Source organism: Phaenicophaeus curvirostris, chromosome 2 (assembly GCF_032191515.1).
Source record: "Phaenicophaeus curvirostris isolate KB17595 chromosome 2, BPBGC_Pcur_1.0, whole genome shotgun sequence".
NCBI classification, from domain to species: Eukaryota; Metazoa; Chordata; class Aves; order Cuculiformes; family Cuculidae; genus Phaenicophaeus; species Phaenicophaeus curvirostris.
The window spans coordinates 93,530,713-93,555,677 of record NC_091393.1 but is presented as its reverse complement, the minus strand read 5'-3'; the positions used below and the strand labels follow the sequence as shown (position 1 = coordinate 93,555,677).

The window sequence follows — 24,965 nt, the reverse complement described above, 5'->3', positions numbered from 1 at the left end:
TGGCTGGCCAGGTTCAGAGAAGAGTAGAAAACACCAGATGGTTTTCATGCAATCTCTGCTTATGTTGACATTTAAAATGTGTATGTTTTTAACATTTTCCTATCTGAACAGCAAGAGACTGACCCCCAAGTTAATTAAAGAAAAAAGTGCTCTAGTCCATAAGCTTTTTTTTTGATTCCAGCCTTCACAAGTGTTTGGCAGTTTGCTTTCCTGGTCAGGGAAACACCGTAACACCATGGGTGAGCAGTTTCCGCAGCTAACGAGGCACATTGATTCTCCTAGCAGTGTGTATACACAAAGAGCAGGGCCCTCAGTAGCCTGGTGTATGTATATGTACCAGCTCCCATGTCCCCTTGTCAAATCAGCCACTGGTGCGGCCCAGTGGTGACACCAGGCGCTATCTGCCAGCCCAGCCCCTGGGATCTTCCTTTCTGTGCCCTGTTCCTTTATGTGGAAACAAGTCCACAGGCTGTAGTATTTTTATCAGGGGCCCCTACTTGGTGCTGTGTCTGTGCCACAAGATCTACAGGGAAGACCCAGCTTGCTTCCATTTCTGTGGAGGAGGCAAGTAATGGCTTTTGGTACAGTGTTCACAGAGCAGCATCTCTTGAATCCAGGCCAGCACCGTCTGCTATCCTGAGACACTGTGCTGAGGTGCACACACAGACCCAGGAGAGGTGCTGCCGAGTGCTGCCCCATTCTCTTTTTATGCTGCTGGCACACAAGGAACACTGGTGTCCTCTTATCCTAGTAACCCTTTACTGGATTTTTTTTCCTGAGGAAGGCACTGCATTTGCCGACTCTATTTCCTACCTTTTTCGTAAGTCACGTTGTGTAGAAGACTTGTAAAATCTTCATTAATCAGCACAGGTTCTGGGAGGTTGATGGATCGAAATGGACTGCCCTGGAGAGGTGTAGGCACTGTCTGTGACCCATGATCATCTTTCTGTGCTCTTCTGTACAAATACAAAAAATAAGATGGTGAATGCTACAGGTGAAACTCCTACACTACAGTTGTGGCAGACACCAGTATGAGTACAAGCACAGAGTCAGAAGCAGGACAGCTCCAGCAGAGACCAGGAAAGGAGTTGGCTTTGATGGAGTTGTCTTTGATGCCGTCATGAACAATGTTCTGGAAGTAACTTCCACTGGCTATAGGAGAGGTTGTTTCAGAGTTGTTCTTTTGCAGAGCATGGTTAATCTAATTAAATAGCTTAATTAGCTAAGGGGCTAGCCTAGATTTGCAAAGTGTTTGCATCAAGGCGGCTGTACACCCATCATCAAAACTCTCTTTCTGGAAGGAGGCTAATCAGGGCCAAGGTGGGTGAGCCATCTGCCTCATCACAGGAACAATGTGGCCCAGCAGTGTGCAAATGTGCTCCTGCAAGACCCTGCTCAGGGAGGAGGCCGGTGGCAGGAAAACAGAGCGTGACTGCACCATCAGGAGCCCACTGAATCCCGTACATTTGGAAGGGGAAACTCTAATGATATTGTCTGGATGGGGGTGGCTTAGTAATAGCTTGTAATGGTGAAGGCTCCTGACTATGAGCAGTTTTCCTGCCCCAACAGGTCTGTAGCAGGTCTGCGTGTTTTACTGGGCTCTGCTTACACTGAGGGCTGCTGGGACTATTCTGCTGTTGGAATCCCACTGAGGTGTTGGTGTTTTTCTGCTCTTTGCCTGTGGGGTATGTGTCTAAAAGCCAGAACTGGAGGTCAGAGCTTCCAGTAATAATCAGGGTTGATATGCATGTCCAATCAGGAAAAATTAAGCTATAAGGAAATGAGCAAAATGGACACCACTGCTAATTAGCATTTCCAGAGCCCTGGAGTTCGGGCCCTTACTTAGCTTTCACTTTCCGTGATTCCCGACGCTTCTCTTGCTGCAGCTGCTCGATTTTCTGTTGCATTTCCTCCTGCTTGGCACTGATTTCTTCAATCATTGACTTTGCATCGCTGAGCTCCTCCTGAGAAACAGGCAAAAGCACAGTATTCCCAGAGTGCCCACCAGCACTTGCATAGCACAGCTTTGAATGCTGGCTGGTATGAAATAAAGACGTCTCAGGGTATTGCAGAGAACAGCTCTGTGATTGGTCACTCTTCCTTTGCAAGTCCCATGTGTATAATACATGCCATGCACAGCACGACAGTCATTCTTTCAACTACAGGCCACTCACCAAGCCAGCATGCTATCATGTTTTTAAGGCACTGGTGGGAGATGGAGACATAAGGCTTCATCCACCATCAGCTGAAAGCACTTGGGAGGACTTCTGCCTTTAATGGCATTTAGATGTGGGTCTGTGGAAGCACTTTCCATTTACAGTTCTGCAGCATGTGCATTCAAGTGTTGCACCTGGTTCAGACCTCAGTGTCATCCCTCACATGTATGAGCTTTTGCTATTCAGGCCTTGGAGCTGCCTTTCTAGCCTGTTTCTCTAAGGAAATGATGCCCTTCATAACGTCCTTGTCAGCATGTCCTTGCTTAGGCAGTTTCAACGAAGCCTTACTTAGATTTAGAGCTCTCTGGTGCATGAAGTTCCTCCAGGTTTCATCAATGTGAGCAGCAAGATGGATAACAGAGACTCAAGAGTTTCTTGCAAATTGACCGAGAGGGATTTTCCCCAAGCAAGGAGGTGGCTTCACTGGGACCTCAATGTTTGGACAGTCAACGTGAGCATGAGAGAGAAGGAGAGCAACCTTTGCTTATCCTGTTCCTTGCATAATTCCTTGTATCTGGATTTTAAAACCTCTTTTTGCCCCATAAAAATGTCCTGGATAACCCTGCCTCTGGTTGCTTTAAGACCTCTGCCATGGGCCCTTACACTTCTTCTTGTCTACCTTGCTCATCTGGGACCACAGGGCACCTTTTGCCTGGTGCCATCCGTCCCTCCCTGTCACAGGGCCAGTAATGGGCTTTTCCAGTAAGCAGCCTGCTCAAACTTCACAAGGTATTATTGGCTCAGCAAAATCTCATGGGGAAAATTTACCATAAGAACAATAAAACAGTTCCTCTGCCTGCCTCCTCACAAGCAGTCATCCAGTTTCTACATAGAGACGCTGGCTGGTTTAAAGCATATATCAGGCCTTCTTGCTAGGCTCTCTCTCCAGTCCTTTGTCTTTACCCTCTTGGGCTGGATCAAACCAGGCAGAACTTCCTCCCAACTGTGTGGGAATGCAACTTCAAAAGACTTTAGAGTTTTGTGTTAATTCCTCACTCCTCAGCAGCTTTGATTCCTGCAGGAAATACAGGAGACCTGCGCCGGGGGGAGGTATGGCAGGTGAACAGGCCATACACCCCTTGCACATGCAGCCTAGAGCAAGGGTTGCTTGTGCCCGGGGTAGCTTGCAGTGTTGCCTCATGGTCCAACAAGGAGGCTAAACAGGCCAAGGTGTCGGTTCTGTTTGGTTTGGAGCAGTCAGGGGAGACATAAAGCCAAAGGAAGTGCCCCAGATACATCTGGAACAATTGCCACCTCATTTCCTTTGCAAGGAGGAGGGATTGATGGAGGCAGAGGAATGCTGCCCTATGCCACCTGAGCTAACATAGTGGGTATGCAGCCCCTTGCAGGTAACATGCCTACCTTGAATGTGTTGAGGGAATTCTTCATCTCAGCCACTTTCTCTTCCATGGCACATCGACAGCTCTTGACCTTCTCCTCCAGGGCATACTCGCCGTGCTGGATTCGCGACAGCTCCTGCATTGCTTCTGTGAAACCCGCCTTCAACTCAGAGGCTAATGCCTGCAACTAGACGAACCACAAATACAGTGGGTTCAGTCCCTCCTCCCACACACAGGTGGTTGTGTCCCCAAGGGTCACCCATGGTTGAGAGTGGCATGAAGGCTGGGTGTAACCCATCCTATAAGGTGCTATCCTCTTTCTCCTCCTCCTCTCATGGCTACAAGACATGGGGGGAGGTCCAGCCCCTTCTGCAGCCTCAGCATGGGGTAGGAGGTGTCTTGGGCAATCAGTGTGCCCCTTCTTAGACTAAAGAGTTTTTCCAGGCTCCCTGGCATTTTGCAGACTGTCAGTCTGTAGAAGGAGAGGACAGCCTGAAACGTGCCAAGAAGGTTTGCAATAACAGCAGACAGACTATCAGTTTCGGTAGGATTGTTGAGCAATTAAGAACATGTCCGTTTTTGAGCAAGTCCTCCTCCCCAACAGGCTCGTGGGGCTGGAGCTCTCCCCAGACAGTCTTAACACCTCCTCACTCTCCAAGGCCGAGGAGAAGCCCTGTCCTTGGTCAGCAGGCCCTTCCCAGGGAAGGAGACAGCTCTTTAACTTGCGATGGGGAGGGAGAGGGAAGTTTTCCCCTGGCACACAGCAACACTGTGCCCACTCTGCCTGTTCTCTGTCCCTAGAAGCCCTAGCACTGCTAGAAGAGCTCACAACCTAAGCTCCAGGCAGCTGGCTGCGAGCTGGGTGAAGCAGGAGACAGACGGGGCGAGCCAGGCGGGCGTTGCGAGCAGAGGCAGCAGGTGTGGAGGCGGGTGGCGAGGGGAGGCAGGCAGCTTGTGGAGGGCTAAGCGGGGACACCCTCTCTGGGGGCAGCTCGGCCAGCAACCCTGAACTCTGCCCCCGGTGCTGCGAGTGAGGCGCTCGTTCTGCCTGCACAAAGCCCGCGGCCCAAGGCGCTTCGGTACCAGTGGTTTTTACCTTTACAACAGAAATTCGGCCTAACATCTGGTTATAAAATGAGTCCAAAACTGGAGCACTGATGGTAAGAGGACAGCCACCCCGGGGAACTCAGGCGCTTGAGTCCTGTAAATGGAGCAGAGATGGCTTCCGATACCTTGGGGCAGTGGCATGCACCATCCTCCTCTGATCAAGACTGGCGGCATCTTTACAGAGGGCGTCTGGCTGACATCCCCACTCCTGCCCCAGTGCTTGCCCCACAGTCCCCAGTTTGGTCTGGACACGTGTTCCCAGAGCTGCCTGGGTAGGAGGAGTGGGGCTGACAGGGGCTGAGACAGGGCAGCAGGGAGCAGGAGGCTGAGGACATCTTCTCAGGCAGTCAGCCCTGACTCCCCAAGCCGGCCAGAGCTCCAGACCCCTTGGTTCAGCCCCTTCCCCCACCCTTTCTGGCCGCAGCGGACACCTTCCTGTGACACTCCAATGTCACAGGAATTGTCACCCTGTGAGTGTAGCCTAAAGGGTTAGAGGGACTGCTTGGGGCCATGGCTGCGAGGGCAGACACTGACTGTACTGCTTCTGATATCTCAGCCTAGAAGGGTGAGCCAGGTGGTCAGACATCTAACATACATGTCCAGAGAAGTGGCGGGATATAAAGTACCGCAACTGTGCAAAATGTTAATATTCCCATTCCTGTTCACAGGCACTTGCCACACTCCCATACTGAGCTGGCATTGCCACGGCAGGGTCTCCCTGATAGCCTGCATCGGGTCTAGGCATCACACACTTTCCTCTAAGTGAAAAGTGGTGGCTCATCAGATTTGTCCCTTTCAACTGGAATATGCTATTCTATTCTATCCTGTGCTCTCCGTTTTACAGATCTGCTTCAGGATAGAGATGTCACAGCATCAAGTCTTGCTAGCAGCGGAGCAGTCTGGAAGCTGGCCCTGGGGATAACTATGTTTGCGGATAATAAGCCCAAAATGAACTGCTTCTGCCCACAAGCCTGGCTGTATCCTCTTTGGATGCTTCCAGAAAGGGGGTAAACTACACATCCTTTAAGAGGGGTACAGGGATGTGAGTCATTGCTGATGCAGAGGTTTCAGTGTCAAAACCTGCTAGACATCAGCAAAAGTCAGCAAAAAGGGACCACTGCAGAGACTTTGGTGTTCATGTACACCAAAACACTCAGTGAAAGTAGAGTTCAGGCAGCCAAAAGAAGGATTTGGACTAGAGGCAGGAATAAAATATCCTCTGTTGTTTTGAGGTTCACTGTTGGCTAGTCTCTGCTTTTGCAGTCCTCATGCTAGCTTGGTTTGTTTGTGTATCTTTCTCGATGCTCCAGATCCCAGCATGGATCTGTCCTGCCCAGTACATCCTTCCCCGGTCCCATGCAGTTTACAGTGGTTGTTTCAGACACTGAAATGCATCTTACACTAGCATTTCCCTTTGTTGCCACTTGATAGACGAAAACAGCCAGCAACACAAATCAGTAACACCTGCCAGGGCTTGTATGGCTGGACATGAGGTGCTGAAACCTTAAGACTCTCTCCTCTGTTGTCCCCAGTGCTCAAAGCGTAGAAAGGAAACACAAACAGCTTTGTGCCATTGGATGCAAGTTTGCTCCAAAATTGAGTGGAGTGGTACAGGAATAACACATCATCTTTGAACTCCTGCCAAGCACAGTGTAGTGCTTGAGTTGTGGATTTTGGTTTCTAATTCTAATGACAAACTGTAGAAAACCATTCTTTAAATCCCGTGGTCTGCTAAAACAAGCGGAAGCTGTTGAAGCATCAGTTCATGCTTTTATCTTGCCCAACTGATTATGCGTCCAGACACTTCACAGATTTGTGAACCCCTGGAAAGCCAATCCAATTCAGTGTTTCTAAAGTGCAATATATACGAAAAAAAGGTGGATTTTACATGACCAAGGAAACTTGGCAACAGTTTAGCTGTAACACATTGCCCTGGCTCACTTATTCATGGGAATAAATGCAGCTGAAGAGGAAGACACCTTAACTACTTAAGTTGAACCACCTAATGCCTAGAGGACAAATGAATCTGCATGGTCACAGGAAGTCCTTAGAACCTGTCCAAGAACTCTTCAAAAAAGTATTTAGCCATCTAAATAATTTAGTACAAGATACATGTTTCAGCCCCCACATGCCTTCAAACCTGACAAACCAGGTGAGGGATGGAGTGAAGGATCTGGTGCCAGGCATCTGTAGCAGATTATGTATTTCTTGGGGGCCCTGACTCCCATTTTACTTGCTGCCCTGTTTTGCAGCTCTGTGTGGAAAAAGCATGCAAGAAAAATCTCTGGTGAGATCAAGTAACTGTGCTGTGCTCTCTAGGTAGCTGCCCATGGGAAATGAAGGATCCTCCTCCTTTCTTTGCATGACTTATTAAGAGGACAGAGCAGTCACTTGTGACTCTCACTTGTCCTCCAGCCCAACAGGAATATGAACTCTCTGTTGAAGTCCATCTGTAGAGGGGAGAAATTGTTTTCCAACATGGAAAGGGAAATGTGACCAGGTCGAGGAAGTAATGGTGGCTAGAGGGGACAAGAGAGTGAGATCAGAAGATTTACAAGGACCATTTCTCTGCTTGGTATTGACTTCACTTTGCAAGAGTGGAGCTATTTATATACTCATCTATCTCCTTCCCTTATATATATATAAATCTCCTTCACTGAGCCTCTGCTATTGTCTCACCCACTGTACTGTCCCCAAAGGGTGAACAGGGGAGGTTCACTCTTGACATCAGGAAATAATTTGTCACAGAAAGGGTCATTGGGCACTGGAACAGGCTGCCCAAGGAGGTGGTTGAGTCACCTTCCTTGGAGGTGTTTAAAAAGCGGGTGGACGAGGTGCTGAGGGACATGGTTTAGTGATTGATGGGAATGTCCAGTGGGTCCTTTCCAACCTAGTGGTTCTATGATTCTAACAGGACTGATGCTGCTTCCAGGAAAAGAGGCAGCAAAACTGCAGAATCACCCCATCCTCCCATAGTGGATGCTAGCAATCTGAGCTGTTTGCTAAAGGTAGTGACCATCCCTGCAGCCTAAAGCTTTGTTCAGACTTTGAGGCAGCCTAGGGAAGATGGTTGTGGCCAGGAGACAGGGATGGCTTATGGAAGGAGGGGCTGAGATGGTGTGTTGAGTAAAGCAGAGGGTAGAGCGGGGTTGACTGTCCTGGCTGCCAGTGAGGGGGAACCCTTGCTTCCATGAGCAGCTGTGTCCCCACATATCTCCCCCAGCACTAGGCAGACTGTCCAGGGCTCTGTATCTCCGAAGAGATGGCTATTTGCATCTGCCACCCTTGGCAGCTGCCTAGGGTCCTCATACTAGAACAGGGCTTGCTCTCAGGGATCTTGAGCTGAAGCCTATCAAAACGACTAGAAAACAGGCTTGTGATGAAGAGATGCTGCATGGGGATAATGCTGCTGTTACAAGTATATCCTAGAAAAGAGCAGAACCCTCTGTGGCCATGGAGTACTGTCTGTATTACTTTTCCAGCTTATCTGCTGTCTATCACTTTGCTCGTTTTCTTATGTGGCTGATCTGAAGAAGTAAGCAAACGTGCTACCCAAAAGAGGGCTGCCTGAGGACAAAGCCTCAAACTCATCCGGCACAAAGTCCAATGCTTGTTACAAAGCCTGGGTCTGATATTTTCTGAGCTGTTTCATGTATGCTTTTGCCAGGGAACAATTAATCTCTAGAACAGCTACTGACGCCTGCATTTAAGGGCAGTGCTTCCACAGCCTTTCTACTTTCCACAACTTAGGGAAGCTGGTAATGCAGGAAAGCAGTAGAGCTGTGCTGATTTACAGTGGTAGTGAATCTGACCATACAAGTATATCCAAAATTTATATTCCTTGGCAAGGATAGCAGTCAAAAAAGGCAGAGCAGTGGGGTAAGGATTCAAGAGAAGGGTGGAGATACTTAAAGGGGGCAAGCACATATCAGCTCATTTCACATCTCAGCAGCCTTTTTGGGTAACTGTGTTCACGTGGTCCTTGCTGAAGGAGAAGGGGACAGCCAGCTGATAATTTTCATTTAAAGGATTGTGGCCTTTCAATACTTAAAGGACGCTTATAAGAAAGATGGAAAAAACTTCCTAGCAGGGCCTGTAGCAATAGGGCAAGGGGTGATGGTTTAAACTAAAAGAGGAGAGGTTTAAACTAGGTATTAGCAAGCAATTTTTCATGCTGAGGGTGGTGAAACATTGGCACAAGTTGCCCAGAGAGATGGTAGGAGCCCCATCCCTGGAAACATTCGAGGTCAGGTTGGATGGGGCTCTGAGCAACCTGATCTACTGGAAGATGTCCCTGCTTTCTGCAGGGTGGGGTTGGACTAGGTGACCTTCATGGTCCCTTCCAATCAAAACCGTTCTGTGTTTCAGTAGGGTATCTGCATCTCAGCTGGGTTTTTCTGGAAAGCAACACGTGTGTGCTGTTCCCAGCACACTGTCCCAATAGCATGCTAGTTCTCCATGCATGCTGGATCCACTGCACTGGGCCTTTCAGCAAACCAGTCACAGCTCCTGCTTGAAAAGAGGATGAGACAAGAGAAGGACTGACAAGCTGATGGAAAGCAGTATCTTTGCCACTTTTGTGGTGCATTTACAAGCAATTACAGGCATTAGTGGTGTAATAGTGATGAGGGAGGTCTCAAATAGTCAGGGTTTCCAGTCCATGAATATGTTTCTCTTCAAGCGTACGGTTCCTTATTGAACCAGAACAAGGTTTGAAGTGCTCAGAACTCTGTTGCATTTCCTGCTGACTGAAAATGCAAAGGAAACATTGCTGTGGAAACACAAACCGCAGCTTGCAGGAAGGATGCTCCTTGGGCTGTGGTATAGGTAATCTTGTTGCATTAATGGTGGCTAATTGCAGCAAGAATGTCAACTCAAAGAGCAGCCGTGGAGCTCTGGAAGTCCTGATCATCTGGGGCCAACACAGGCTCAAAGACAGGGCTTCCAAGCTCCTGGCTGGGGAGCCAGACAGAGACATGCAGCAAGACTCAATGCTGTGGCCAGCCTGACTGCTCTGGATTACCCAGCAAGAAAAGCAGCCCCTGGAGCTGTGAGGCTTCCAGGATAACCCAGAGCACCCCAGGAGACCTGGCCCCTGCTGGGGAAGACACCCCCGCCCTGTGCCAATCAGCACATCCTTGCTCCTGAGACAGTTCATTGGGTTTGGTGAAAGCTTATCAGAGCTCAGCCATGAAATCCCCCTCCTGTTCAGTGAATTGACATGCTCTAATTAGTGCTAATGATGCCAGCTAGTTAATTATCTAAGCTCACAAATCACCTGTCTAACCACAACTGGTTGTGAGCAGGGAAATTTTACTGAAGTGTCTTTTAAGATGAGGCCCAAGATGTGATATGTGTGACATTTATTCATGCAGTGTGCACATTCTTGTTGCCATGTTCCTTATAAATGCCTACATTTTTCCTTCCACTTAATTTAGCTTTTTAATTACTGTTTATCTATTAGCAACTCTTTAAACTCTTGGAGATATTTAGGGCATTTTGCTCATCTTTACCTGGGAAATCTGTGTTGCAGGGGTACTCACGGGCACACTTTCAGTCTCTCCTGTGGGAATAAAGAACTCCAGTCAATTAAAATAACTTATTATGGTTGCTATAAATAACTGGAACAGAGCGTTTGAAGTCCCTCTTGAGCTACAAAACAGTTTTAAAGGACTCAAGTCTCACTTTAGGAAGTGTGAACACCATGTCATTTGTAAAATAAACTGCAATTATAAAACAAGAATGGCTCACCTAAATCAGATGTTAAATTCACCTCATTTGCTGGCTTGTATCTGTCCAGAGCTGACTGACATGAAGAGCACCAGCCTTAAGTAACAGGGTTTTTTTTCCCCCTAAAGCATTAGTGTTGCACCTGTCTTCTGAAATTCTGAATTTTATCCTCTGCTATATTTGTACATATTTCTTTTATCTCCACAAAAAGCTGATCTGATCTGTCTGCTTTAAGCCCTAAGTTACCTTTTGTCACAATGCATTTCGAGCAGTAAGCCTGTCTTCTGTAACACCAAAAAAGGCATCTTTTCAGCAGTTTTAAATTCCTAGGGTTTTGCGGCATTGTGATCCCACCTATCTTGTAGGACAGAGATAGACTTAACTTTTCTGAAACAGACTTAGCTCATGGAGGAAGTATTCTGGACACTGCAGAGACATTACCTCTAGGCATTAATGGTTTCTTGATTGAAAACAGAAAGTCTATATTTATTACTTCCTCTTCTAACATTGTCTCTTCTGTGCAGAAACTTTCAGTTATCTAACAGAAATTATCATTGGTTGTGCTGCCACTGGACTTTGAGGGAATTGCAGTCCAGTGGCTATCACTTCCAGACTTGCTGACTGGGCTTCACTCCTAGAAAGCACCAGGCCATCCAGTTTCTCCTCTGGATTGCCTCCCTTTGGCAATGTCAGTTCATTAAGTGGGTTTTCTCTTGCCTCCATGAATTTGTTTCACCCATCTCTGCTCTCGGTTGCAGACGTGGCCAGTAACTCCGTTCCCAATTCTAGGGGCAGTCAAACTCCTTCTTTCCATGTCAGCTGCACAGTGCCTTACCCACCTCAGCTTTTAAGGCCACAGAGATTCAATTCTGCAGAGGCTTGAAAAGGGTGCAGGGAGGACTCCACACAGTCATCAAGTGCATAAAGTGGAAAGTTGAAGCCTGGAAGTCAGAGCTTTAGAAGGCACAGCTACGTTCTGATTTCTTTACCCTGAGGGGGAATATGGGTTACCACCAAGGGCACCTATGAACTGCCCCTGTTCTGGCATCTAGGATTTGTCCTGATTCAGAGGAAGGTGAGCAAATTCCCTAATGATGTGCAGAAGGGAGAGGCAAAGGAGGAGAAGCTGTGTGCCCCTCTCTCTCACCATGTGCTGCTTAGTCCCCATGCTCCGCTTTCTCCCCATGCTGGCTGGTCTCGCAGCTGTGGGGTTGGGCAGCAGGGAACCTCCAGGGAACATCCTCCAAGGTGCCTCCTGGGAGAATTATTTGCTAGCTGTTTAGGGTAAAAATCTCATCAGCCAGCCCACATCAAGTCCCAGTTTTCACCTTTTAAATCAAATTTGCAACCCTATGAACTAGAAACTGGCTTTTCTGGCCTTTGTTCTGAAGTGAATGATGCAACTTTCTCATGATGCCTGGAGTTGAGGCTTGGGAAAGCAGACAGTGTGTACTGCAATCCTCGTGAATCAAGAAAACTGAGGTTCGTGTCTGTTCTAATGTAAATGTTCCTGCTGGATTCTTACTGTGGGGTGGGAATGACTGACCTGACAGGAGCAAGAGGGCATGTTTCTTAATTAATAGCACATACAGACCAGATGCTGGGAGGACAAGGAGATGCTGGTTTTGCAAAATGGTGTACATATTGAATGCTGAGTTTTGTCAAGGGCTAGACATATCAAGTAGAAGGGTGGCACAGCAGGAAGAGCCATGGTCTCTCCTCAGATTTCCTTTGGGTGTTTTTCGATCTGATATATAACACAGAGGGCTTGACCCAAGCCCTGCAGAAGTCACTTGAGATTGGATATGGAATGTCCTTGGATATACTCAAACTGAGGAACTGCTCCTGTGCAAGTCCAGAAGCGGGCAGAGGATCTTTGCAACCTCCCAACTTTGCCATGAGCATTAGCAGAAGCACTCTCTGCATGTACTCAATCAAAGTCCAGATCATTTCTATAAAATCACTGCTAAGAGCTGGAGCAGAGGTGTCTCCTCACAATTGCAAGGGATTTTGTGGTTATCTATCTTCCAATTTCTGCAGTGAACATCTGCAGCCCATGGGGGCCAACCAATTAATTGGAAAAAAATCCCTGAGTTAATTTCCTTTTCAGCTTGCTGTAGTTCAGGGTCCTAGGTACACAGACCTAATTTTATCCAATTAGTATAATAATAGAGAAATTAACTCTTCCATTACCTATACCATGAATGACCGTTGGAACCACTAAGCCTCTCTTAAGAGCGGAAGAGATGGTTCAGCTCCTCTCCTGAGATGACAGTTATGGGCACTCCTAAAGCTGCTCCCTGTGCTCCTCAGTTTCCAGAGTTCCTCAGTGCATGGACACAGTCACCTCTGAGGTAGGCAAAGCAGAGCACAATGCTGCAAGGGGTTTGGAGTGGAAAGCAAGTACCACCAGCCTTACATTCCTCTGCAAGAAGAACACCTAAACCCAACAAGCACTAAAACCCTAGACCTGGAACCCCTGAGCTTTGCAGAATTTCTAGAAGTGCTGCCGACAGCAGCATGACTGGTTGCATGCAAGCAGTGTGACCTGGTTCCATCTTTTGTGCTGGCAAGATCAAGACTGGTGCACAAGTCTGGTTTGTGGCACTAACATGAACAAGAACACCTTTCAACAAAGTGTGTAGGGGAGAGAAGCAGATCCTTATCACAGTGCCTTTGTGTAAGACGTAGCTTTTGACACTTAGAAATCTCTGTACATCCCAAGGCAGAGGTGGGTCCAAGGCAAGAGTGATGAATGCCTTCTCATGTTAGACATTACATGTGCCCCAGGATTATTTTCCAGAGGGGAGAGGGAGGTGTTTCCAAAATAGGAGACAAAAACTTGCAGACCCCAGGTATTTCTATGAAACTAAAAGATGGGAACATTTGCGAAGACGTGCTTCCCAGGAGCTGGCTGGCAGCTGCCAACAGAGAGGTCATATGAAAGCACGTTTCTTCCTGTCTGCCTTTCATACTATCAAGAAGTGAAATAAGAGGATGTTTTACCTTCTTTTTTGTTTGAGTCCATGGCTGCTATAGGGTGTACGTCCTTGCAGGGACTCCTGTCCTCACTCTGGAGGGTTCTGGCTGGTCACTGGGAACATCCCATGGCTTAGAGCTGCCCACATATGAGCCCTGCGATGGGTCAGCTGGTTTGAACCCTGAGTGCAGAAAGATGCAGAAAGGGTTTATTGAGTGGAGATGCTCAAAGTTCAGAAAACAGACTGAGGAGGCGGGATTTGAGAGGGAATGAGGCATCCTAAAAGCTTGTTTGGGTTCACAGTGCCAGAGCAGGCACCAGTGCCAACACTTCCCTCCCAGCCCAAGGCCATTTCTTCTTGCATGGATGGGTGATTAAGAAGTACTATGCAACCCCACAGAGACTTTGCTCAGTAAGATCCTTCTTGTTTGAACACAGAAGCAAAATGAGATTAATTTTGATCAGCACACAAACACCTTGCATAGGTGCTCTGCATCAAAGAACCAGCTTCCTGCTATGCAACCCAAAATGTCCTCCAAACTTGTGTTTGGGCCACAGAGATACTGCCTTTACAATCCTGTCAGCACTTTTGGAGGTGCTTGTGGTGCCATGCCTGCTTTCTCTGTCAGTTGTATCCTGGACTTCGGGTGGAAAAGGAGTGTTCCAAGGCACCCTGACGTGTAGGGCTGCAGCCTCTCTGGAAACCAGGACCAACAGAGCATGATGCTGCGCCCAAGTCACTTCCTTGGTAAAGCACCTCATCAGTCCAATAATGGGGATAAGGCCTTGGGAACAGTCTTAAGACAACAGCTGGCTAGCAACGCAGGCAGAGCCCCAGAAAAATGAACTGCACCAGCTCACACTTCTCTTATCAGCATAGGCACCGCCCCACATCCACGCTTCCTCTCCCTGGGGTTTAATTCAAGTCTGCTTTTGTCCAGCCTTACTAGGAAGCTAGATGTGGCTTAGGAGTCTAGAATAACCTCCCACCTCCATTTCTGCATGACGTAGATATGCCTAGGGCTGATGTGAGTTATCGTTAGCTTTGCTAATGGGATTGGAGGGACCAGTGTAATTATGGTACAGGGCTCTGCTGACACATCTATGCCAGGAGGGCTGTGGTGATGAGGAGATGCCTGAGGTGGTGTTTTCAGGGAAGCAGGCACAGAGAAAGGCACATAGCATTGAACAGAGGGGAGAGGTAGGGAAGCTGCTGGAGCCAAGTGGCTTTAGGAAATCCCTGTAAAATCGCTGCCGCAGCAGTTGCTTTTGTACAGTGTAACTTGGGGGCCGCACACTTTCAAACTGACAGTTTTCCAGTGTAGAACTCCCAAGGGAGGAGGGTGGCACCATCGAGGACCCTGAGATGGGTCCAAGGCCAAGCGTTTGTGAACTGTGGCGAGGGAGGTCTCTCATGCTGGGGCAGCCAGCCTCTTGCTGCAGGTGTGATGGGATCTGAAAATCTTCCAGCACAGTGCTGGAAGAACTTGGGGTTAAGCACCTTCGTAAGACTGAGGATTAATGAAAGGATAAAACTCCTGTGTGTAAAAGAGAGCTGCTTATGAGATCTCCTTCTGAGAAGATCTGCTGTCTTCTCAGGGCAGAGGATCCTTGGGTGATGCATATGGAAAATCTGAGCAAAGACTTTGGATCTGGGCTTTGTACAAGCAGTCTGGGAAAGCTTCTAGGTGGATGCTTGGTTACAGTGAGATAAACATAATAGTTTATGAAATCTGTTTTCTATCAGCTGATAGTGTAAAATTTATTTTTATGTTCTGAAGACTCTTAGGCTCATGGTAGAGTTTAGACGGGCAGGGACCTCTGAAGTTATCTGACTGGCTAGGCAATGCTAACCCCAGAGCTGTAACAGATTGCTCAGGGCCTTGATAGAGAGTTGAGGTCTGAGTATCTCCCAGGCTGGAGACTTCTCAATCTTCTGGGCCTGTCCCAGGGGTGCACTGCTCCTACCAGAAAGAATTTTTTCCTTATGGCCGGTGTAGGTTTCCATGGCAATTTGTCCTTTCATTGTGTTTGTGAGAAAATCCTGACTGTTTGGTCTATAGCCCCGATACACTGAACAACCCCAGCTCCCTGAGCCTCTCCTCCTGTGCTGTGTGCTCCAGCTCTTCTCAGCGCGGTGTGGGGGGAAGATAAAAAAGATTTGTTTTTCTCAAAGAATGGCAAGAGTGTTATTTTCTTCTGAAACACGTACATACACAGTTGTTTTTAGAGTAGCTAAATCTCTCCTCTAGTAGATTTGAGAAGATACTTAAGTTTGGGTCCCTAAGCAAAACAGACTTTTAATTCAGCTTCAGTAGGAGCTTGTTTAGTAGCAAAGTTGTTAAACTATGCTCCCAGTTAAAACTATTCAGTGCTGTAGTAAATTCCTGGGGCTTTCATTATCGGCTGTTGAACTGGGATCAGCTTGTTTAACACTGAGAACTCATTTAGAAATTCAGAATTGTTCTTGTGATGTTGGGAGGAAAGGAACAAACAGAAAAGGCAAACAGAAAAGGCAAAACAGGTCTGAAAGAAACATAAACCTCTTCTATGATAAACATTTTCACTGAAAACAATGAAAACAGCATTTTGCTGGAAATGCATTAAATCTTTTCTTTTTAACAAAACCAGGAACCTATTTTTACCTGTTCTGCTTTTATATTATTAAGGTTTTAACGTGCAAGTTATACCAACGTAGCAGTATATAATTGTTAACTATTGACAACAATAATTAGCAAACATCAATTAGTATGGTATTAATTATACTAATATACCATTAAATACACTAATGGCATAGCCAGTCTGAAGATTTTATAATTTTACTATCCACCTGCTGAATTATGCTGGGGATCCCTAATTCTCCAGTGACAATGTGACATTCATACCTCTGGCCTTTGCAAGGCAGGGTGACAATACCCTGCCTGTATCAAGAACATTATTGTGGGAGCACATAAAAAAGAAAATCTCTAAACCATACTGCTCCCCAGCTTCAAATGGAGGGAGTCAGAGGACTGTACTGCTTGAGGAAACAATGTATGTGCAGTGGGTGGCATCCAACATGAGAAAAAGCCAGAATGCAGCATAATTCAGTTCCACTAAGTGCTTTCTACTTCCACTCTTAGACTAACTTCTCCCATGCATCTGAAATCTCAGAATGCTTGTGCCTCTAGCTAGGTCCCCAGCACATATCCCAGGCTGTGCTGTTAGTCTCACAGATAGTGAATCTGAGCAAAGGATGCAACATGAAGAGCATCTGTGGCTTCCCCCCACTAACATATGGAAAGCTGCAGCTGTCAATGCACCCAAGAGGAGAACCTCATAGGAGCTTCTGTGCTACAGGTGATGATATGAAACATCTCGGGTCCAGTACAAAGAAAGAGGTTTGCCTGATATGGAAAAAAATGTCCTGCATGAGGTTTTAATGAGGGAGAAGTAATATTTGTAGAAGAAAGGCTCATATGAGGATGTGTCATTGGCCCTGGTACCTGTTCTCATGCACTTTCAACTTAGGGCCAGATAGGGCTGAAAGGGAGCCCTTTGGCACTGTATCTTAGCTCTCAGGTTGTAAAAACACTGTGGGTTCCTGCTATCATAAGTAATTTTTCCTTACAGTGGGAACTTAAAACACCTGTAGAGCATTGATATTTAACTGAGGAGCTTCCACATCAGACTAGTGCAAATGGGGACAATGTCTGAGCAGAGTCTCTGTCCTCTACAGAGCTCAGGAGGGAGGCTTAGAAACTGGGACACCGGGGATGCCACCATCTCCTCCTGCTCCCAGCACCACCACCAGTTCTGCTGTATGACTGCACTGCAAAGTAGGTTGACCTTGGATAAGTGGGTCCAGAAAATCTTCAAATCTTCCCTGTTTTAACAGTAACTGTCTTTCACATGTCCTTTAGCTGCAGCCTGCAAGTTCCCAAGTCACTCCTTGGTTCCCTTGTTACATTAAATAACTGCGTTGCATTGGCTACTTTCCAGCCTTTAGGGCTCACTGCTGGACTGGGTGATCACGCGATATTCCCTGCCTGTCCTGGGTTCTTCTGAATTCCTGAATATACAGAGCAAAACTAGTCAGTTCTTCCACATCACTAAAGCAAACAAAATGTGCACCTCACTGTGGTTTGGGGAATGCTTGTCCTCTGTTCCCCCTGACTGCGGAGTGGGGAAGCTGTTAACATTGCCCTCGCCACGGACAAGGGCTTCAGTCAGCCTGAGTTGGCTGAACAGTGTCTGGCTTGTTCCTAAAGGGTGCAAATATGGGTTGGAAAATAGGACTGAAATTTGGCCCTAAGACCCCATATGTGGGCCGCTTGGTCAAATCCTGCCTCTTCTGGCATCAGACCGTTCATAAGTTCATAAGCAGCATTCAGGTGCGCAGGAACTCTTGTATGTCTCTAGTCCAACCCCCTGCTCAAATCAAGGCTAACTCCAAACTAGATCAGGTTCCTGAGGGCCGTGTCCAGCTCAAGTCTAAATATTTCCGACACTGGAGTTTTTGCAGCCTCTCTGGGCCCTCCAGTTGCGGGGGGGCAGGGGGTAGGGGGATGTCCCATTGCTGCATTCCCTTCCCATTGCCTTTCACTGTGCACCTCTTGGAAGAATCTGGACTCCTTCTGCTTTATAGCCCCCTTGAGGTAGTTAAAAGCTGCAAGGGGGATTTTTACCCCTTTACCATTTTTCTCAATACTGAGCAAGCCCTGCACCCTTAACCTCTTCCCATGTGCATATACACGTGCATATTAGCAGTGAGAACAAGCCATCCACGAGGCTGCTTTCATAAAGCACCATCAGGCCTCCACCCACAGCAAATCCAAGGTTTGCCTGTTATGCCAGCTCAGCACAAGGTAGTTTCTTCATCAACAAGGAGATGTTACTGTTGCTCTGCAAGCTCCCCACTGGACAGGCTTAACACCAACTCACATGAAGCTATCAGCAGACTGTCTTGGCCTGCAACCCAAGCCCCCGACTTCTTTAGGGACAAGAAACAGCAAAGATGTGCTTGTTTCTTCAGAGCTGAGCATTAAAACTCATTTACCCTCCTGCAGCTCCCATCAAGCCATAACAACATCTCCACAGCAAAGCCCTAAGAATATTTTTAGGGTGTTAAAGGCATCAGATTCCTCAATCGTGGCAAAAGGAACTATTTTCCCCTTTTGCCTCTAGCTTCTCTTCAGCATCCAAATCTGCTGAGCTCAAGAACTAAAGCTGAGTGCCACCTCTGCCACTAGTGATTGCCATGATTTTGACCACTGGTTTCCAGCAAAGAATACTGCCCTGGTGCCTTACACAAGCAGCTGGTGCTGTAGCCCCTCCTGGGCAGAGCAGGCAGCATGTGAAAGTGAACAGAGACTAAGCCAGCACCCCCTTCCCATGAGATCCCAAGGGAGAAGGCATGGACGGATGAGGAGGTCCCAGTGAGTTGCCTTCTTTAGCTATGCCCCAGGCACAGGATTAAAGGCTGGAGCAAGGTGCTCCTGAGGTACCACAGAGGGGGGATTCCCACGCAAAGCTGCGTGTCGAGGAGTAAGGGGAGGCAGGTCCTGCAGCCTGCACTGCACTTGTGTGACCATGTTCACCCTTCCAGTGCTATCCCTCCCCTCCCAGCCCATGGAATGGCACAACTAGGAGGAACAATCAGCTGTGCAAAGAGACTGACCAAATACCCTGAGCATCAGCATGCAAATAGGCAAAATTAAGTAAAGCATTTACAGACTAGTCTTGATGGACAACAGTAACTATTTGTTTGGCTTTCTGTCCCATTATGTTTCTGAAATCAGGACATGGGTAACCATGCAGGGGAATCCACGTGCACTTCCATTGCTTCAATTATTAACTATCCACAATTCCCCTAAACAAATGCTTGTCACCTTCGAGGTGACTGTCCCAATCCTGCCAGCTGAGATTGCTGGCTGTTGTAAATATCCCACTTTGAGAACAACCCCCCCAGTCTTCTAAAGAGAGTGAAGAAATCAGTGATTTACTCTCATCACTCTCACACTTTGTCTCCAGCTAACTCTAAACCAGTTGTCATTCAAACACTTCAATTCGGCATGAGACCTCGATTTAGCTCTTAAATGCTAAGACCAAAAAAGGTCTTTTTAACCTGGTGTTTTAGAGACCTCACAAGATATATAAATGCAGCCTCACAAGATTCTCCAGCACATTAAGAAGCCAGGTCTCCATACAAAGTCTTTGAAGAAATTAGCTGGAAATAACAGCGGGCACTGAAGATGCAGAATACTTTAAATGCCATTTAATGTGCTGCACATGCAACATTAGCTACAGCTCCAGCTTTTTCCATTAATACAAAAAATGGTATTATTAATCCCAGTCTTCATCCCATGCCGAGTACATTTTAAACTTACCCCAGGCTAGCTGAAGATCCTTCAGCACTGGCAATCACCAGAGTTGGGAATTAGCACTGTGCAAGAAAGGAGAGAGAGAGCGGAGAGCAATGGTGGCTTGACGTTTCCCAGGATGGGACTGTCACATGCTAATCACTGATTTGAAACGCAAGCATAACAAATGCCTTCTAATTATGTAATCTTCAGGTCACATCCTTACATTCCCATGCAAAAATCAGGACTCTGCGCTTGAAAGAAGATGATACTGACTTTTTTTCCTTTTTAATTAGAATGACACACTGCTGGGAGGGGAGAGTAAGAAGCCTTGTGAAGCGATGGGCAGATGTGTCCGTGTGGTGAGAGCTGGCTGCTTCTGCTGCTTTGCTGGGCTCAGAGGCTCTTAGGTACCCTCTATGGCAGCCCAGCGAGGCAGCCTACAGCTGGAGACAGGGAGATTGGTGCAGCTCCTCCCCACTTTCTCTGGCACCCTCTTCTCCTACTGTGTGTGGCCTCACTGGGGATGCCAGGGCCAGGAGGGCTCTGCTTTCATTCAGGAGCCAAGGTCAAGTCTGCTGATGTAGCCAGGGCAGAGGAGCGGGAACCATCAGCACTTGTGTATTTTCTGTTGCTTGTTAGATCATGAAAAATTTCCTTTGAGTACAAATAATAAGGACTTGAAGGGAAGCGGGAGAGAGGGAGGCAGCAGTCCTCTATGCCTGCTCCATCTCTTCACTAAGGTCTTGCAGGGCTTTTTGCTCCAAAGGATGTCAAGAAAGCATGGAGAGAATGCAGGTGACCTAAGGCCAGCGGTGTCAGGAAAAGGCTTGAGTTGGTCCAGTGAGTTACTCCAAAGGGGGAGAGCAGAAAGACATAAAGGAGGAGGAACAGTAACAAAAGGCAGACTGATGTCTCCTGGAAAGACAGAGATCCACTTCAAAGATACCCTTGGGGCAGAAAACCCGAAATGTAAAACCACACAGCCTAAATCAGTATAATTGCTATGCAGCACAGATAAATGTGGTGTTGTGGAGTCCTCCAAAGGAGCGGAAAGAACAGGCTTATAGATTCACAGGAGCTCTGTGGAAGATGCTACTACCTCTGAAGTCAAGGACGAGGGACAAAAGACACTGTATTTCTTTTTTTGAAGCTGGCTATTTCAGTAGAAAAACATAACAACACTGAACAAAATAGAATTTTAATTCTGCAGGAGTTTGCAGGAAAGTGCTTTTTTTGGAGGGTCAAAGATAACTGCGAATTAAACAAACAGCTCAAGCTAGGAAATATCTTTTTTAATAAATAAAAAGAAAAACATTTAGCCTTATGAATCTGTGATCAAAACATTTCAAATAGTGATTTTTCCTACAAGCAGCTTTAAGAAAAAGGGCTGAAAGGCATTATATTGCCAAATGATCCATGAGCTGCTTTGTTTCAGACAGCCCAGTATGTTTCAGTCTGCTGATAATGTGCTTTTTTTCATTTTGCTAAGAAACCACAGGGCCCACAATTTTTTCTGAATTCTAGCAAAATGACCAGAGTATTTGAAGGCACCTCTGAAGGAACAGTATTTGCACATTATGTCTGAAAATGGAGGTATGGTTCTTTTGTTGGTGGGGTTTTTTTTGCTGTTTTGGTTTGGTTTTAAACTAAAAAGCAGGTTTTCTGCTTTGCAAAGTGAAGTATTTAGATTCATAGTGCAGATACTTTTGACGACCAAACACAAACAGAAACAGAAGTAGATATTTCATTGCATGAGACTTTCTGAAGGGACCGTGGCAGCTCTCAGTATGCCCTGTGTACTCGCCCATCTACTTGGCTTCCCAGAGAAAAGCAGCTTCAGTGCACAGCAGAGGTCTGTCCTTGAGCAGAATGTTACAGGAGCCTCGGGTTTGAGGCTTGGCCTGTGAGCAGTGACAAGTCTGCAATCCCTGGCTTATGGTAAACATGATCATAAGAGCACTCTGTTTGCAAAAGTTTCTGTGGATGGGGAGGTTTGTTTTCTGGGGAAAGTTACAAAAGTTGAGTATAAATTAGGCCTCATTCATTGATGACAACTTTTCTGAAACTCAGAGAGAAAGACATTCCTAGGGCAAGTTAAAAAAAAGAATTCTAGTCCTCAACTGCTTCAATTATAAATTCACCCGTTCATTTCTTGAAAGTTATCACTTAGGAGACTTCAGTTGATCAGTCTGAAAAGAAAAATAACTTATTTTTATTTACTATTGATGTGCATCCTGGGGAGTTATTTTTAATAAATACGTGAAGAAATCGATGACTCTTGAAAACTGGTCACGGCTGTAGAGCCTAGAATGCAATCAGGAGCTGCCTTTAGCTCATGCTACTGTCCATGCTAAGTGGCTGCATTTTCAGCTTCTGCGCCAGTCTCAGTGTTGTCAACCCACGAAGTGCGCCACTCTGGTGCATTTTCATCTGTCAAGTTTCCTCCAGCTTCCATCCTGTAACAACATAAATCCAACCTGTGGATTTATCAAGTTTATGTCAGCACAGTGATGTGTGCACAACTCAGATAAGCAAACTGCCAGGAATCAGAACCTCCCCAGTGTAGTTAAGTACCTACCTTAACTTTCTCCCACACTGTAGCCTGTAAAAGTTTTGACCTACAAAGCACACAGGTTTAACAGCCAAGGAACATATTCTGTTATTTGCAAAACCATGTTCATACACTAGTGCCCTCCCAGCATGCAGCCTCTACATTCCTCTACATTATAGTCCCATTCGTTATCAGAATTTACAAGCGATTAAGTCCTGTGAAGTTTATCCTGACTTCCATTTGGGGCATCTTAAACATATATACTGTGTGATCTTCTTGCTGTAAAATCCATCCTCACTTACCCTTCTCCCATCCTGCCATGTGCTTGTAATGACCAACCTTTTCCCCTTCTACTCTCTCTCTCTTACTTGCCTTAACATATCTTCTTTTTCCTTGGTGCTATGGTGTATCGGATCGAAGCTGAATTGTCTTGTAGTTTGTTTAGCAACCTTGGCTGTGATTGAGGTATCATAGTGGGATCTGAGCAGACTGGGGTCTGGTTTTGCAACTTTGAGAAGTTGTGACTCGGAGTGCACCCGAGCCTTTGTGCTTTGTGATTTCGGCTGTGTCCAAAATAAATGCTGCATTCAGATTTACCCTGGGAGATTTGTCAGTCTCCGATTCGCCCTTCCTTTTCGACTGTGCAGGTCAAGGTGGGCCCTAACATTACTGATGTCAGGAGCAGGGTGTAACAATGCTGTTATGACAAAATGCAAGGATTTACAGCCCCCTGTGGAAAAACAAAAGCAATCGCTGTGTGATTTCAGTCTTCATAAGCCACATATTTCTACTGATCATTGAAAGCCGTGATCAAGCTCATCATTATACCTGAAACTGCTATAAACAAGAAATGTCTACATATCAGCATCCTTTGCAAATGAGGAGAAAATAACTTTTAAAATCTAAAATAACTAGAGATTTATTCCCCTTAAAAAAATGAAGCCACCTAGCAGCACAGCAAGTTGCTGTGGGGCTGCCTATTTATGTTCTCTCATGAAAGCCACAGTGATCTGGTGAACTGACACCTATCTCGTGTGAGTAGGTGGAAACTAGCAATCCTGAAACTTGGCAAAATAGCCGGTGTTGAGCTGTCAAGGAGTGGCGCATATTAAAAGTCATAAACCAGTGTCAAAAAGAAGTCTTAATTCCCTGGTGGAAATGGCAGCAGCTGCCATTTTCTGCTGCCAAGGGTGTATCTGCATCAGCATTTCACTTAGTTGAAACTGCAAATCTGAACCATCTTGTTTTCTCTGCAGCTACTAGTGACAAGCATTGTGCTGGCCCCTTTGTGATATTTTCACAGAAGAGTAGATGCACCACCCTAAGATTTTTGAGAGAAAATGCCCATAAAGCTACCTGTATTATCTACTGCAGAATGCCCTTGCTGAAGCGATGAGCACTCACTGGTTTAGACTTCAAGCAGAATTCATGTCTGTCATTTAATATTACAGCAAAAAAAACCAGAAGCTCTGTAGAAGATTTTAACATGGAATAGAGGCACAACAACTCAATCTACTCTAAAGCATTTAAATAAATATCTTTACTCTTTCCCCCAAATATTTGAGTTTGTCACACAGGTTCCCGTTTGTATTGAAGGAAGGACTTTTAGCAAGGTTGCAGTTGGAAAGAATGTGAAAGAATGTGACTATATCTAATTAAGCCAGATAACAGGGACTAGCACAATGATAAGAGAAAGAAGAACCAGCTAGAACCAGATGCAACCTTGAAGAGGAGCCCAAGGAGTCTAAGAGCACGCACAAGAAGGGGAGCTGAAAAGGGGAGGAAACTTACATAAATAAATTCCAAGAACTGATTATAATAGACACACCTATTACAGGAAAAATAATGAATATCTAATGTGTTTCACAGAATCTATATGAATATGTATATTTAACCAGTATAAAAATCATGTACCCACACATTAGGTGCATCAATCCCCTGTGTGCACGGTGCCGCATTATAAAGGACACCTCCTTAATAATCAAATTAGCATTGATTATTGAGTTTGGCTTTTCACAGGATCAGTATCCAGGTTCATTCATTCTGTAATACACATTTCATTTGGTGTCTGATCATTTGAAAACAGATTTGGTCAGCATTCTAGTACTACTGTGGCTATTCTTTTCGGTCAGCAGGGCAAGACAGGGCTTTTTTCTGATGAAAGACTACCTATTAACAAACACACATTTTAGATTTACTTCAGACACTGGGCTGGGAAGGTACCTGAAAAAAAATTAAACCTAAATCAAACAAAGCAAATTTCACAGAGAAGTCCTTTAGGGAGAACAAACACGAATGTTCTCACATCCTCTTTTATAGTTAATTTTGTCATTAAATCTGCTTTCTAGATTATGAAGTGGGCTTTGACTACTTCTTTTAGGAAAAGATGTTATCTTAGCAACTCAAAACACACACTCTTGTTCAAAATAAATTAACTCAGCTGATGCTTATGAGTGGCAGTAAAATGTATTATTCTGAGTGATGAAAATAAACGGCCACATTTTTCAGTCTCTCTGATATTTCTACTTTACCTCAAAAGATAACACAAACTTTTCAAACTATCAGCATAAATCAGCACCATATATCTGAATGCATCTGTAGGCAGGTAGCATGAAACTACAGTTATGAAGGGGGGCTGAACAGTTCTGTTTCTCTGAACTCCGCCTGATCCAGAGACCTGGTCACAAAAAGTCGGTG

The 24,965-nt window shown here is 46.0% G+C and overlaps 2 protein-coding genes across 7 annotated transcripts in view; one reads left to right on the top strand and one right to left on the bottom strand.

Moving 5' to 3' along the window:
- The window catches only part of ARHGEF33 (Rho guanine nucleotide exchange factor 33), a 31,766-nt gene extending 12,002 nt beyond the window's left edge, over positions 1-19,764 (bottom strand). For both annotated transcript variants that reach the window (XM_069852920.1, XM_069852921.1), the window contains exons 1-6: positions 19,742-19,764; positions 13,400-13,554; positions 10,177-10,226; positions 3,579-3,743; positions 1,843-1,964; positions 814-956 (exon numbers count right to left, since the gene is read on the bottom strand). In XM_069852920.1, coding sequence (XP_069709021.1) covers positions 814-956; positions 1,843-1,964; positions 3,579-3,743; positions 10,177-10,226; positions 13,400-13,421 — 502 coding nt within the window. In that variant the 5' untranslated portion in view covers positions 13,422-13,554; positions 19,742-19,764. The remainder of the gene's footprint in view (positions 1-813; positions 957-1,842; positions 1,965-3,578; positions 3,744-10,176; positions 10,227-13,399; positions 13,555-19,741) is intronic.
- DHX57 (DExH-box helicase 57) overlaps positions 7,161-24,965 on the top strand; it is a 41,066-nt gene continuing 23,261 nt past the window's right edge. For all 5 annotated transcript variants that reach the window (XR_011337061.1, XR_011337062.1, XM_069852893.1 and 2 more), the window contains exon 1: positions 7,161-7,238. Coding sequence is in view for 3 of the 5 variants with exons in the window: in XM_069852893.1 (XP_069708994.1) it covers positions 7,176-7,238 (63 nt within the window). In the remaining 2 variants the exon portion in view is untranslated. The remainder of the gene's footprint in view (positions 7,239-24,965) is intronic.